The sequence below is a fragment of the Limulus polyphemus genome, unplaced genomic scaffold (assembly GCF_000517525.1).
Source record: "Limulus polyphemus unplaced genomic scaffold, Limulus_polyphemus-2.1.2 Scaffold2150, whole genome shotgun sequence".
Taxonomy (NCBI): Eukaryota; Metazoa; Arthropoda; class Merostomata; order Xiphosura; family Limulidae; genus Limulus; species Limulus polyphemus.
In genome coordinates, this window is record NW_013667760.1 from 50,812 (window position 1) to 65,745 (window position 14,934).

The 14,934-nt window shown below is 30.9% G+C and overlaps 1 protein-coding gene across 1 annotated transcript in view; it reads left to right on the forward strand.

Annotated features, from left to right (window-relative positions):
* The window catches only part of LOC106466098 (G protein-coupled receptor kinase 1-like), a 77,228-nt gene that overhangs the window by 44,753 nt on the left and 17,541 nt on the right, over positions 1-14,934 (forward strand). The window contains exons 6-15 of the mRNA XM_013926338.2: positions 2,085-2,186; positions 2,985-3,059; positions 5,282-5,343; positions 6,192-6,243; positions 8,474-8,565; positions 9,322-9,421; positions 9,564-9,645; positions 11,935-12,065; positions 12,420-12,514; positions 12,617-12,724. Of these exons, the coding sequence (XP_013781792.2) occupies positions 2,085-2,186; positions 2,985-3,059; positions 5,282-5,343; positions 6,192-6,243; positions 8,474-8,565; positions 9,322-9,421; positions 9,564-9,645; positions 11,935-12,065; positions 12,420-12,514; positions 12,617-12,724 (899 nt within the window). The remainder of the gene's footprint in view (positions 1-2,084; positions 2,187-2,984; positions 3,060-5,281; positions 5,344-6,191; positions 6,244-8,473; positions 8,566-9,321; positions 9,422-9,563; positions 9,646-11,934; positions 12,066-12,419; positions 12,515-12,616; positions 12,725-14,934) is intronic.

Below are 14,934 nucleotides of genomic sequence, written 5' to 3' on the forward strand. Positions count from 1 at the left end.
CTATATTTTGTGGAGTTCATTCATGGATAATATCTCTACTAATCTGTTTAGTAAACAATCCAACTTGATTCAATAAATGTGTTATATTCTTAAAAACAAAGTACGATGTTACTTGAAGTAAATTAAGCAAAAGTTCTTAAGTGAGGAACAGGCACATAAGATGTGTTACTGGAGAAGTTATCTCCAAATCGATGGCCATCTTGATGAGTACAGTCAAAATTAAAACACATTCATAACTATAGTTGCATGACTGGCATATAAATGAGGTTTAAGAGGAATCAATTTTTTTATTCTTTGTAAGAATGACTCATTTTCTAGTTACTATATTGCACTGTTGCCAAAAGCACCGAGTCGTGGGCTGGGAAATAGAAGTGGCTCAAAAGACAGTAACGTAATTTAGGATGACCTTATAACTAGACAAAATTTATTACAAATGTATTTCATACATTTAGGAGAAAAAAATAAAATTTTTAAACACCAATAACCCTCCCAGATAAACTTTTGCTACTTATATATTCTGTGTTTTCAGTGACTTGAAAATTTGGTTATCAATCAGACTATTATGCCGATTTACCTTAATCAGATTCTTAGGTGTTGTGTTATGCATAAAGACATTCAGTTTATTTTGGATTGACTCTTACTTTTACTAAATACTACAAAGCAACTACAATAACCATTATGGCTCCTGTAGCAATACCATACTTAATTTAATATAGATGGGTGAAGAGTGTTAACAGATAGCTGTAGAGTTATGGGTAAGTCCGAGTTAAAAATGAAACTACCTTTCTGTGTCATTCAGACATTTTTTTTTAACATTCTCCCAACATTTGACTTAAGGATAAACACACAGTTTCTTTGGATATTGTAATGTCTGTGTATTGTTCCATGTATAATTTGTATAAAAATTAGAATATTGACTTTTAATTCATCTTTATTGTAGAAGTTTTTATATGCTATGCCATGAGTTTCCTATGTTTATATTTAACAAAAATGGTAGAGATGAAAGTTGAAAGTCACACCATGCCACTTGTTTCAGTTTCTCATGTTTACATTGTTGCTAGAAGCTGTAGAAGTTCCTATATGAAAGTCACACCATGTCACTTGTTTCAATTTCCTATGTTTACATAGTTCCTAGAAGCTGTAAAAGTTCCTATATGAAAGTCACACCATGCCACGTGTTTCAGGTTCTCATGTTTACATAGTTCCTAGAAGCTGTAGAAGTTCCTATATGAAAAGTCACACCATGCCATGTGTTTCAGTTTCTCATGTTTACATAGTTCCTAGAAGCTGTAGAAGTTCCTATATGAAAGTCACACCATGCCATATGTTTCAATTTCCTGTGTTTACATAGTACCTAGAAGCTGTAGAAGTTCCTATATGAAAGTCACACCATGCCACTTGTTTCAATTTCCTATGTTTACATTGTTGCTAGAAGCTGTAGAAGTTCCTATACGAAAGTCACACCATGCCATGTGTTTCAGTTTCTCGTGTTTACATTGTTGCTACAAGCTGTAGAAGTTCCTATATGAAAGTCACACCATGACATGTGTTTTAGTTACAAATTTTTACATAGTTCCTAGAAGCTGTAGAAGTTCCTGTATGATAGTTATACCATGCCATGTGTTTCAGCTTCTTATGTTTACATAATTCCTTGAAGCTGTAGAAGTTCCTGTACAAAAGTCACATATGTTTACATAGAGAAATGACAAAGTTCTTAAAAAATTTGTGTAGTGGGCTATTTTTTTTTCTGTAACAGAGATTCAAGGAGATTCTTTCAGAAAGTTCATGGAGTTACAGTGTCATTATTTTAATGTTTAAAAGGTCTATAACACAATGGTAAACATCTCTTGATTTCAGTTCTTAATAACATAATTTTTCTTGAACTTGTTGTATTTGTTGCATCATAGACATAACAGAAAAGTTGACAACTTAAGAAAACTGTTGCTAAGTGTCAAAACAATGTTGTTGTGATACTGACTTGTGCCAAAGCAAGTTATAATATGTACAGTTCTGTATTGTATAAAAACTGGTATCATATTAATAGCTTTAGCAACTGATCAGAAAGAGTATTTTTTGTCTTACAGATCAAAAGGTATGAAAAACTAGAGACAGTTGAAGAGAGGAGACAAGCTGCAAAAGAAATATACGACAATTTTGTAATGAGGGAACTGCTTTCTCATACCCATGCAAGTTTTAAATTTATCACTTTGTAAATTTCATTCACTAATGTGTACAATAATTAAACAGTTTCTACAATAAACCTTAATAAAAAGCCACATTACAGTTATTGAATTATTAATGTGTGAAACACACAAGATATATTGAACTTGTTGAACCCGTAATGTAACTCTTCAATACTTGTTGTAACCATGCATTATTTTCTATAACTCTTCAACACTTGTTGTAACCCTGCATTATTTTCAATAACTCTTCAACACTTGTAACCATGCATTATTTTGTTACTCTTCAATAGTTGTAACCCTACATTACCTTCTGTAACTCTTCCATATAACTTGTAATGGTGCATTACTTTCTTCAGTTCTTCATTACAGTTTTGTAACCCTGAATTTTTTCTGCAACTTTTCAATACTTGTTGTAACACTCCATTACTCTTGTAAATTTCCATTGTACATTGTAATCCACCACAGATGGCAAATTTGTAATCCAATACATGTTGTAACCATCCACAGATAGTAGATTTTTATGTAATTCATTATACTATTTGTAATACTTAATAGACATTGGACTCTTTTTACATGTGTTTGGTCTCTACTAATTTATATTCTTCTTATAACTTTCAACAAATAGTAGACTTTTGCCATTCTGAACATTGTAACTTTTCTCGTCTACATTTTCTTATTTACTATTCATAACTTAAGAATACATTTTCTTTCTCAGTGCTTTATAATGAGTATGTTGTTGAAGCGTTAGTACATACACCTTTTTGATAATTAGATTTCTCATAAGCATTTTCTTTAAAACAGAATTATTCCAAAGAAGCTGTTAGTCATGTACAGAAGTACTTAATGAGAAATGAAGTACCAGTTAACTTGTTTCAGGTAGGTCTTAGTTTCTTTTACTATTAACTCGTTAACTTGATAGAACTGAAGTGCGGAATAGACGTTTCATTCTAGCAGTGTGCATGTTGCTATTTTTCAGTTTTTGTCATATGATTAGTACTTTTCTTTTATTCTAGAAAATAACATGATACACATTCAATGTGGTGAATAAAAAACAACTCAAAACACCATCCATGTAACTTACATCAAACCACTAATGCAAGAAATATAAGAAGTCTAGTCTTGTTCTTTTGATTTGTCATTGTCCAGGGATATTGGTGAATAACTCCCCCCCCCCCAAAAAAAAATAAATAAATGGTATATCTCAGTGACAAGGGGTAAATCAAACTACTGACTGGGCTTCATATTTATTTTTAGTATTTCAAACAGTCTGTCTGCAGAATAATTCAGAAGAATAAATTAGTGGCATTAATGCTATATATTCTTCATAGAGTTCACAGTGGTGAGTAAAAGACAACTCAAAACACCATAAATATAATTAATATGCATGAGTTTACAGTCAGGAGGGGGGGGAGGATAAAATCAGTCTATTTTGATTTTTTGGGTTTGATTATCTTTTTCTTGTTGTTGTTGGTGTTAGGAGGTTTTGGGTTTCATTATATTTTTTTGTTGTTGGTGTTGGGAGGTTTTGCTTTCCATTAAATTCCATTGAAATAAAATAAGATAATATTTCATCCATAACTGTATCTAGTTTATTCATAACTCTGTGATACAATCTTTTACAGAGTTGTGAGTTTGACTTTTTAAAGCTAAAATCTGTGAGACTCACTTAGCAAATTTAAGTGAAGTTTTCAACCCCAGTTATTTGGAAATTAAAAAATATCTTTAAATATTGTACATCATCTTAAGTAAAACAAACACTATTTTCTTGTAACCTGCAAAAATTATGCATATTTGACTTTTTTTTTAATATTTCAGATCTTATTTTGTTTCTCTGGATGTTTGTTTTTTATCTTAGCTCATGAGTCCAGATGTCAGTTCACAGTTTTTATTTTCGTGTTTTATGATAACTAAAGATATGTCACAGTTCTAAGTGGTTACAGCTGTAAGAGAGAGAAAATGAGGTTGTAGTTTTTTGGATCTCTAATGGACTGTACTGCGTTATTACTTCACTAGAACATTATTTTGGTCTCTTACTTCAACACAGACGCTGAAACATTATCCCCCTTAAATAACAAGGCAGGAGTATTACATTACAATGTTTGTGCTACCTGAAATGCCAGTGAAATAAAATGAGGTTAGAGTTTCAGCCCAACAACTATCATTGGGAAATTTTCTTTTGATAATGATAAGAGAGAGAAAGTATGGTCATTATTATAGTGAACCAACTTTCATCAGTATTTTCCTTGTTTGATGTGAGAAGTGTTGACCAAATTACTTCTGTTTCTCTCTTTCTCCCACAGCTATTTTACTGATTTTTTTTTTTAAGTTTTGAGATTTAGAACCCATTGTTGTTACACTTCTTTGCAACCTAGAGATCTAATACTGCATAATACAGGAATCATGAGTTACAAATGTCTTTATAAGATAATCATATTAATTTCATCTAAAGTTTCATACATTGATTTGAATATATATGGAACACAAAACCCAAGTGATAAGAGTGTAACTTTGATCATCATTCTTTAAACTTAGTTTTCTATAAAACAACTAACTCCTAACTTTTTCTTAAATGGAATCTTTGATCTTCAAAGTGAAATGATTAACTTATTTAACTATCTGTTAAAACATTAACTGCGGATGACGGATATTTCCGTCATTGAAGTTCTATGGCTCAGCTGCGAATGACGGATATATCGTCAGTCGCACATGTATAACTATAACTCTATGCGAAAGACGATAAATACCGTTTTATTGTGATTGATGGCAACTCAGTTTTATCTGTTAGTCAGAAAATGGCAACTGAGCTGCTCCTGCAACAGTTAATGGGTTAAGCAAACAAAAATTTCGTGTTGGAAATATAACTGAAGCATTTGTGGTAGTATTCACACATGTCTTTACAAGTGTTTGTTTAGATGATTTGAGAACTTGTGACATTATTAATGAAAACTGATTACCATGCTTTAAAGTTCTGGTATTTGAATGATCCAACTTGTTTGTTAAAATTTATCTTAATTTTTAAGGTATATTTTTCCATCGTTTATTTATTTTCTCATTTCCCTACACACTTTTAGTGCAACATGCCTTTCTGTTAATTTTAGCCATACATAGAAGAAGTTTTTAGGCATTTAAGAGGAGACCTGTTTAGAATGTTCATTGAAAGGTAAGAACATTTATTGTATGATTTTCATTGCTGTTATTCAACTATAAGGTATTTTTTATGCTAGATTGTTGTTACTAATTCAATATGCAATACTGTTTCATATTTTATTGCTTTATATTAACAAATGAAATAGTTTCAGTTTTATTACTTAACATCTGTAAAATATTGTATCAGATTTCATTGCTGTTACTAAGCAAATGAAATACTGTTTCATTTTATTACTTAACATATATAAACTGTTATTTTATTTCTGTTGTGCAAAATGTATAACAAAATTACTATTTCATGTTTTTCACTATTACTAAACATGTATAAGCTACTGTTTCATGTGTTGTCACATACTCAACATATATAAATTATATTTTCATGTTATGTTGCTGTTATTTCAACTTGTAATTTGAAATGGTAATAAAACCATAATATAAAGCACTAAAGTCATAATTTATCATAGATTTGAAAAGTTTTTTTATGGAGGATCTCTATTCAAGTAGTATTGTATGTATTCTAGACTTTATATAAAAACTAGATCCAATACTTTCAAATAATCTAAGTGATATTTCAGTTAGTAACTAGCTCAAATTCTTAGTATCTATGTCATTGTTCTTTTTTTTTATTTAACAAAATGTTTGATTTTCTTTTCATAGTGATTAACATCACTTAATGATGACAAAATAAAAGTGAAATGAAATAATTTTTAAACTATCAGGACAGAGAAAGTTTAATAATTTGATAAAGAAGTTTTTTTAAAGGTAATGCCTTGTTCAACATTTTGTTTAGAATGTGTACTGAAGTTTTGTCGAAAACATGATGGGAATCCATTTATCTATTGATGTTTCTTTGGTTTTCAGTGAGAAATACACACGGTTTTGTCAGTGGAAGAATTTAGAGTTAAACATTCAGGTGAGAATGAAATTTTCACAAGTTCAGGTATACAGTTGAGAACTTCAAGTAAAGGCCAAGTACCTCATATGCAGTGATTCTCAACTTTTATCTTAGACTGAGATGAATACTTAATCATATTGTATGCCAAAATTTTGAAGATAAAACAAATAAAAGGTCAGGTTTTAGAGAGGAAAACTACCACCATATACTTTAAAGAATCTGGTTGGTTCTGTAAACTATAGGTCTGTTCCAAATACTAGGTTTGCTATCCTAAAGCTTATGTTGGTTACTATTGGGTGTCATTTTCTTACCTGCTGTGGTTTATTGGTCTGTATTGACAAAAAGTCATGATATCTAATCAAAAACACCTTAGGTGTCAAAAAAAGATGCAGCCAAAAAAGGATTGAGTGTGTGACTTAGCTAGGTTGTATATTTTGTTTTACCCACCACCATGCCCCAAATTGAGCATAAAATGCAGCCTAGCTAACTAATGAATGAATATTTGCTGTAAAATCCTTATCAATGCTATAAGTGTAGCTACCCATTTTGCCACCAATTTTGATTTCATTACTTTAAGTCACATGCTTAATCCTTTTTTGGCTGCACCTTTTTTTCACATCTAAGGTGTTTTTTATTAGAAAGTTCTTCATCAAGAGGTAATAGTGATCAGTTGGGTCTTTCTCATTATAGTTCTTTATCAAGAGATTCATGTGAATAGTGAAGTCTTTCTCATTATAGTTCTTTATCAAGAGATTCATGTGAATAATGAAGTCTTTCTCATTATAGTTCTTTATCAAGAGATTCATGTGATTAGTGAAGTCTTTCTCATTATAGTTCTTTATCAAGAGATTCATGTGAATAGTGAAGTCTTTCTCATTATAGTTCTTTATCAAGAGATTCATGTGAATAGTGAGGTCTTTCTGATTATAGTGCTTTATCAAGAGATTCATGTGAATAGTGAGGTCTTTCTGATTATAGTGCTTTATCACAAAATTCTAGTGATCAGTTGGGCCTTTCTCATTATAATTCCTTATGAAGAGATTCAGGTGAACAGTGGGGACTTACTGGCTGTTGTGCTTTATCAGTAGATTCTATTAACAGTGGGGACTTTTTGATTATAGTTCTTTATCAAGAGATTCTAATGAACATCTGGGACTTTCTGATAGTTATTTACCAAGAGATTCAGGTGAACAGTGGGGTCTTTCTGATTTTAGTACTTTATCAAGAGATTCAGGTGAACAGTGGGGTCTTTCTGATTTTTGTATTTTATCAAGAGATTCAGGTGAACATTTGAGTCTTTCTGATAGTATTTCTTTATCAAAAGATCAGGCGGGTCTATCTGATTATAGTTCTTTATCAAGAGATTCTGGTGAATGGTGGGGTAGAGCTTATGTGTAAAATATGAATATTTCAAAAACATTTTTTTTTTTATTTAAGGGCTTAGTTTATACTTTATTTAATAAGCTCTACTTTGAATTTAGTAAGTTTTATATAGTCAAAGTTTTAAGCAAATGAAAAAATTCTTGTTGAACATCTACTGTGAAGTAATTGTGGTAGTAGTATCAACACCTACTACTAGTTAGTGCTTTTATAACTTGGTATATTTTGAACTGAGGACTCACTTGTGACCGAACTAATAAAATGTTTCTATCATACTTTAAAGTTTTATTGCTTGAGAAGCTAGCTTGTTTGTTAACTTAATTATTGAAAGTTGTATTTCAGTGGCAATAGAAAAATGTGAATGGAGAGTGATACTTTAACAGCAGAAAAGTGTAATTAGAAGCTGTTTTTAGCACTTTTTACATACCTATCTAAAGTCTAGGTTACTGTTGATCTAGATGTAGACTTAAGATAATAAAATATTAAACTTTATTAGATATGATAAAGAAATTAGTAATTACTTGTACTTGATCAAGCCTAGGGTATTATAAGTTTTTGTTACAATCAGATGTTTTTATAGACTGTAAGTGCCTAAGTGCCATTGCTGGTGAGTAAGAGTATCAAATAAAATATGTTTAACACATTAATAAAGGCAAACAAATAGAATACAAATAACTACCTTGTAAAGCTGGGTTGCTTTAACATTGAAAGATTCACGTTAAGATTTGAGAGTGAAAAGCTAAATATGTTATCATAAAAGCTTACTGAGATAAGTTAGCTTCTATAAAAGATTCTAAATTTGAAAAAAAAAAGCATGTCATAAGACTAGAAAAATGTGGTGATTTTAAATGAATGTTGTTTTTTCTAGTTGACAATGAATGACTTCAGTGTTCATAGGATCATTGGCAGGGGAGGGTTTGGTGAAGTGTATGGATGTCGGAAAGCTGATACTGGAAAAATGTGAGTTTGATGGAATGAAACTGCTTGAACATCAGCTGTTTGGAAAGAAGAAAAACACTTATAGGGTGGTTACAAAAGTTTCTTGGCTAATTCACTAGAAATAGTTACCAGAGGGCTCTGTCTGGTTCGATATTTCCACCATTCATGTCAGTGATGTCCTGCATCTTTGGGATGATGTGACAGAGCTGAAAATGGCTACCCTTCTGGATGACCCACTTGATTTTTAGGTTATGTGGATACCTTAAGTCAGTTGTTCATTTTGAAGCATCTGCAACATTGGCAGACTTGACAAATGTTAACAGATAGAATTTGCCCATATTTAATAATCAACAGTTTTTTTCAGTTGTCTTTCATGTCATTCCAAAAATGCTAGCCATTGTTGACATGAACAGTGGCCACATCAAGCAGATGTGACTATATCCATTGACCATGTTTGTGTTTTTTTTGTGGACTCTTTGGTATATCTACCAAAAACTATTAGTCTAAGAAGAACAATATTCATTTTATGGAAGTTCAAACATGCCAAGAAACTTTAGGAACCCTGTATAATGTAATAATCACAGACAATATACATGTTTATCAGTGTCAGTATTATGTAACAGTTATTTTTGAAGAATACTGGAGAGATGCATTAGTTTGTAAAGTCTGGCTTCTGTTTAAAAAGTTAGTTCCTTCAAAATATTAAATAGTTAAATTTAAATAATCTTCCATTGTTATATGACTTTGTAAAAAGATGAAACAAACTGTATCTTTTAGGTATGCAATGAAGTGCTTAGACAAAAAGAGGATAAAGATGAAGCAAGGAGAGACATTAGCTTTGAATGAAAGAATCATGTTGAGTCTAGTCAGTACAGGGGTAAGTGTTAAGTTTTACACACACACATCTGAATTTATTACTGGGATGAGTTTTAACTACAGACTGAATAAGCTTCACACTTGTTTTGATGATAATGATGAGATGATAATATTTTCACATAACTAACTATGTCTGTTTTCAGGCTGCCTGCCCCTTCATCGTCTGTATGACCTATGCTTTTCAAACTCCTGATAAACTTTGCTTTATTTTAGACCTAATGAATGGTAAGGATATTTAGCAGTTATTATCGTTATACATAATTCATTGTCTGTAACATTATAAGGAGAGAAACACCTTTCATGAAGGGGCAGGTGACAATGATCACCCTACAGTGAAATTTAGGAGTGTCATTAAAAGTGAGTACATAAGCATGAAAGAACAAGCAGTTAGTCTTGGCTCTTTGATGAAATATACAACTACCAAACAAAGTAAATTGAACAAGCCATTTGTGTTAGTAACAAAAGAAAACTTGAAACAGTGCTTTGGTTGCAGTAATCAGCAGTTTCTAAAGTCAGGTGAACAAGAACCAATAAACCAATGTGAAACCAGTTCTTAGAAGCAGCAAAAATTACTTCCATGACAGAACTTGCAATAATAAATGTACCACAATAATTTTACTACACAATGCATATCAGTAGACAAATGGTCGTAATTTTATCTTTATCCAAATACACTTTATATTAGAAATATAGTGTCAGCCAAAAAAAAAAGAAGAAAAAATGCATAATTTTAGTGTTGTCATGTCATGATTCCCATATTCAGTGGCAGTTTAAGAGTCAATAAAGCTTTGAGCACGTTTATTTGATGTAATATTTAGTGAAAGTCCATAGTACATCTCATAATAATATAATATTCAGGGACAACAAGGGACCTTTTGGTCTAACTATGCTGTTCCATCCACTAAACTTATAATTCATATATTTATCAAGCCTTCTATAAACTCACTTAAATTTATTGCCTCCACCACATCTGAATGCAACCCATTCCATAGGCAACCACCCTGTTAGAAAAATAAAACTATCTTAGTTGAAGAAGGCTCATACCATACCAAAATTTATATTTGTGCCCCCTAGTCCTACCATTATCACCATTAATTATCCCTATGAAGATGACCTACTAGTTTTGTAAGTAGGTTATGTAACTCTCCTGAAAATTGTCTACAAAAATGAAACTAGTTGATGAAATTGTTTGAAATTCGACATGAAAGTTCCTAAAAGTATATAGTTTCAGAAAAATATTTAATTTTGATTTTCTATTATTTTAATAAAAAATTCAGTATTTAATGTAGTTATCTACACCCTGACTCTGAATAATTAACATGCAAAATGATTTTTATTTTGAGTATAAAAACACTGTTTAATATCTGAGTTTCACATTTCATTTGCCTAATCTCTAAAGCCTCTTAAATGAATATCAAAAGTTTTTAAGGTAAATGCTTATATTTTATTTTCCATTTCCTCTACAATATTGTTAACTCTAGCTATTATCATCAACATACGGTGCAATGAAATGTTTAAAATTAAGAAGCGTAATTATATACATATCTTTTATCTTTTCATTGAATCATATGAAGAGACAAGCAACTAATCCAAAGGTTGTATTTGCTTAATAAAACAATGTAGTTAACCTATTTTATGATTTACCAAATAAGTTGAATTATAGCTAAGCCTAAAGTAGTGTTACAGTCATAAGCCTAATCTAACATTACAGTACAGGTTACATCATTAAGCTCTAATTTAAAGCTTTAAACTACTATTTTTATTTACCAGTCTTAAATCTAATTATTTTTTTGTCAATTAACCCAAATTACTACAAATAAGAATACTAATGTTAGGTGATATTCAAAAATCTTCAAGAGCTAGCTTTCTAACATCTTCTCTCTTCTGTAACACTCTATGCTCTCTATTTTCCTAGCTTTTGACATAATTTTGTGGAATTGTGTATTTAATTAGAGAAATTACTAACTGTGTCTTCCAGTTGTTGGTCTTAGCATAGCCTGGTGGTTAAGGTGGGTGACACATTACCTGTGGGTTGCAAGCTCAAAACCCTTTCAGCCATGTGGGTATTATAATGTGAATGTAAATCCCACTATTTATTGGGCAAGAATAGCCCCCAAAGTTGGTGGTGGATAGTTTTGACTAGGTGCCTTCCCTCTAGTCTATTACTTCAAAGTTAGGAGCAACTAGCACAGATAGCTCTTGAATAGCGTTGCACAAAACTTGAACAAAAACAAACAATAGAAGTCTTTCAGTTGGTGATTTGATTTAATTACTAATGTTCCTGAGAGTTTTGTTTTAAATTGGATGAACCAAATGAAGGATTATCAATAACATATCACAGTGTGATTTGAATGAAAAGATATGTACTTTTATTTGTTTAACATGATTTATGGTTCAATAACTTTAGTAATGTTCTGTGTATATCTGTAGATTGTAACTTACGTTGTCAATGGTTACAGCATGGTTGTTTACAAAACGAAGCATTGTTTTTCAGTCATGTTTATTATTATTTAGGAGGTGATTTACACTACCATCTGTCCCAGCATGGTGTTTTCACTGAACAAGAAATGAGGTTCTATGCTGCTGAAGTCATATTGGGCCTTGAGCATATGCACAGAAGATATGTGGTATACAGGGACCTGAAGGTCGGGTGAAGAGCCAAGCATTTTCTTAAAACGTTTCTGTTTTTTTATTTTGTCAGTTCATACATGAACAATTATTCAATAAGATACAAGTTATTTATTTAAAAAATTTGACGAGTTGATTTTGGTTTTCAAGTTTCACCTTCAAAAAGTAAAATAAATAGTATTCACAAGTAAGCATATATCAAAATATCAATTAGCTCTTCATTTTTCTAATATTTATACAAAAACTCCTTATTTAGCAAAATGTATCCATGCAAAACATTTTTACTCCTGGTAACAGCATAGTTTATGTTTCTAATTTTATTTTTTAGTTCCTTATAGTTAACAATTTCTGTTGACTTGACTTAATAACAGCCAGCAAACATTCTTCTGGACGAGCATGGACACTGCCGAATATCGGATCTTGGATTGGCGTGCGATTTTTCCAAGAAAAAACCACATGCAAGTGTGTAAGTGAAATTTTCTGGAAAATTTTGAAATATGCTGTATAAATTTATTTTACTTCTAAGTACATATTTTCAAAATTCTTTGGTGTTTGTGTATTCTTCCAGGGGCACCCATGGGTATATGGCCCCTGAAGTTCTGTCCAAAGGCACAGCATATGATTGCAGTGCTGATTGGTTCTCTCTTGGCTGTATGCTGTACAAGCTGCTCAAAGGGTAGGATTTTGTTTTCTGCTATATTAAGTTGACAGTGAGATTTGATAATATTTTTTTCAGTAGGTAAAAATACTGTAGTGTTAAAACTGTACATTTCCAGGTCTCACTTCTCAGCTATTGATGATCAAGCGTTTAGTAATATTAAGTAGAAAAACAGCTGCTAGTGATCAAGACTTCAGTTATAGTAAGCAGAGAAATTATAGTGTTGAAACTTTATAGCTCCACACTTAATTTCTCAGCTACTAGTGATTAAGACTTCAATATACAGTAGGAAACACAAATCTATGTAATGCTGATAATCATGTAGCCTGTTGTATATAGCCTAAGTAATAATTTTGTTCTTTGTCCGTAACAAAAAAAACTAATGTGATGAGTAATTCGTAAAGATTTAAAGAAACTATAGTCTGAGAAAACGTTTGTTTTATTATTAACTGATCATTTAAGGTTACAGTTGGCATAAATATGCAATAACAAATGACCAGCATAATAACAGAGTTCTTATCCTTAGTTGTAGTTGAACTTGTTTACAATCCAAGTCTGTTCATTTATCTTTCTCCTTTTCCACATGTTTTTTCCATGTTAAAGTGATTTAACAGCCTTGTGATTAAAAAATATCATTACTGTCTAACATGAACCACAATAGTGGTTCATAATAGGGTTCGCACAGGAAGTTGGTCAAAACTGTAATAGAACATCTGAACAAAAATGACCTTAAAAAAGCAGATTATTCTTGAAAACCATCCTGTTCAATAGTTAAGACCACCTAAACATTGATAATAAGCAAAATAAGTGATTTCATGATTGTTAGACAAAATCAAAATGTGCCCATTTGTTTATATTGTTATTATTCTTATTATTGTTTTACAAGGTTACAGCAAAATTGGCTGGGTATTTTGCACCAAAATCTAGACAAATATGCTATATTAAATGTTGCAAGTGTCCATGACCTGTACAAAAGTTGATTATTTTTCATTGAAAGTTGATTGACATGGTTATAAATACATAATAGATGTGATGTTGTTATGAGTGGCTGCCTTTGTACTCTACGCTTGTTAAATGCGTGTTTACATTAAACAGGAAACCTCAGGCACAAAGTTACCTGGTTCAGTAAATAATGGTTGGGTGGAAAGAAAGAAATACAGCAGTAAACTATTGAAAAACATGAAAAATTCAACTGAACACATATGCAAGTTTATAGCTTAAAATGTATTCTCCATAAATGGACATAAAAACACGTAAGAAACAAGATAATTAAAAATTGTTTATTTTAAAAAGGGGAATAGGAATTTTCAAACAAAAGTACATGAACAAGGTGAATCAAAATGCAAAAATTTTATTTTGATACCTACAACTAGTGGAGTCAAAATAGGGATTTGTAGCTTGGGAATATAATGTGAACACTATTTTAAGCCTAGTTTGTTTACTTTTTTTTTAGTCCCTAGTTGTAGGCTTGAAAATATAATCTGCATTTTGATTCAACTTGTTTGTGTACTTTTTTGACAACCCCTACTCCCCCATTTTAAATTAACAATTTGTGATTATCTTGTGTTATTGAGTTTTGCTATATATTGCACCTTCTATAAATTTTCTGCAAGATATTTTTTATGGCTTATCAAAACTGGCAACTGACATTGTAAAGCAAAGACCTTTTCTTTATAGTGAATGTAAACTGTATCACATTACATAAGTATTTTTTTTTCCATTTAGACACAACCCATTTTAATATATGACAAAATTACCATAGCATTAAGAACAATATATGACGTTCTTAATGCTATGATAATATTTCTATGAAAACTACTCATTATGTCATATATTGTTCTTAATACTATGATAATATTTCTATGAACACAACTCATTATGTCATATATTGTTCTTAATGCTATGATAATTTGTCTATAAACACAACTCATTTTGTCATATATTGTTCTTAATGCTATGATAATTTGTCTATGAACACAACTCATTTTGTCATATATTGTTCTTAATGCTATGGTAATTTGTCTATGAACACAACTCATTTTGTCATATATTGTTCTTAATGCTATGATAATTTGTCTATGAACACAACTCATTTTGTCATATATTGTTCTTAATGCTATGGTAATTTGTCTACGAACACAACTCATTTTGTCATATATTGTTCTTAATGCTATGATAATTTGTCTACGAACACAACTCATTTTGTCATATATTGTTCTTAATGCTAT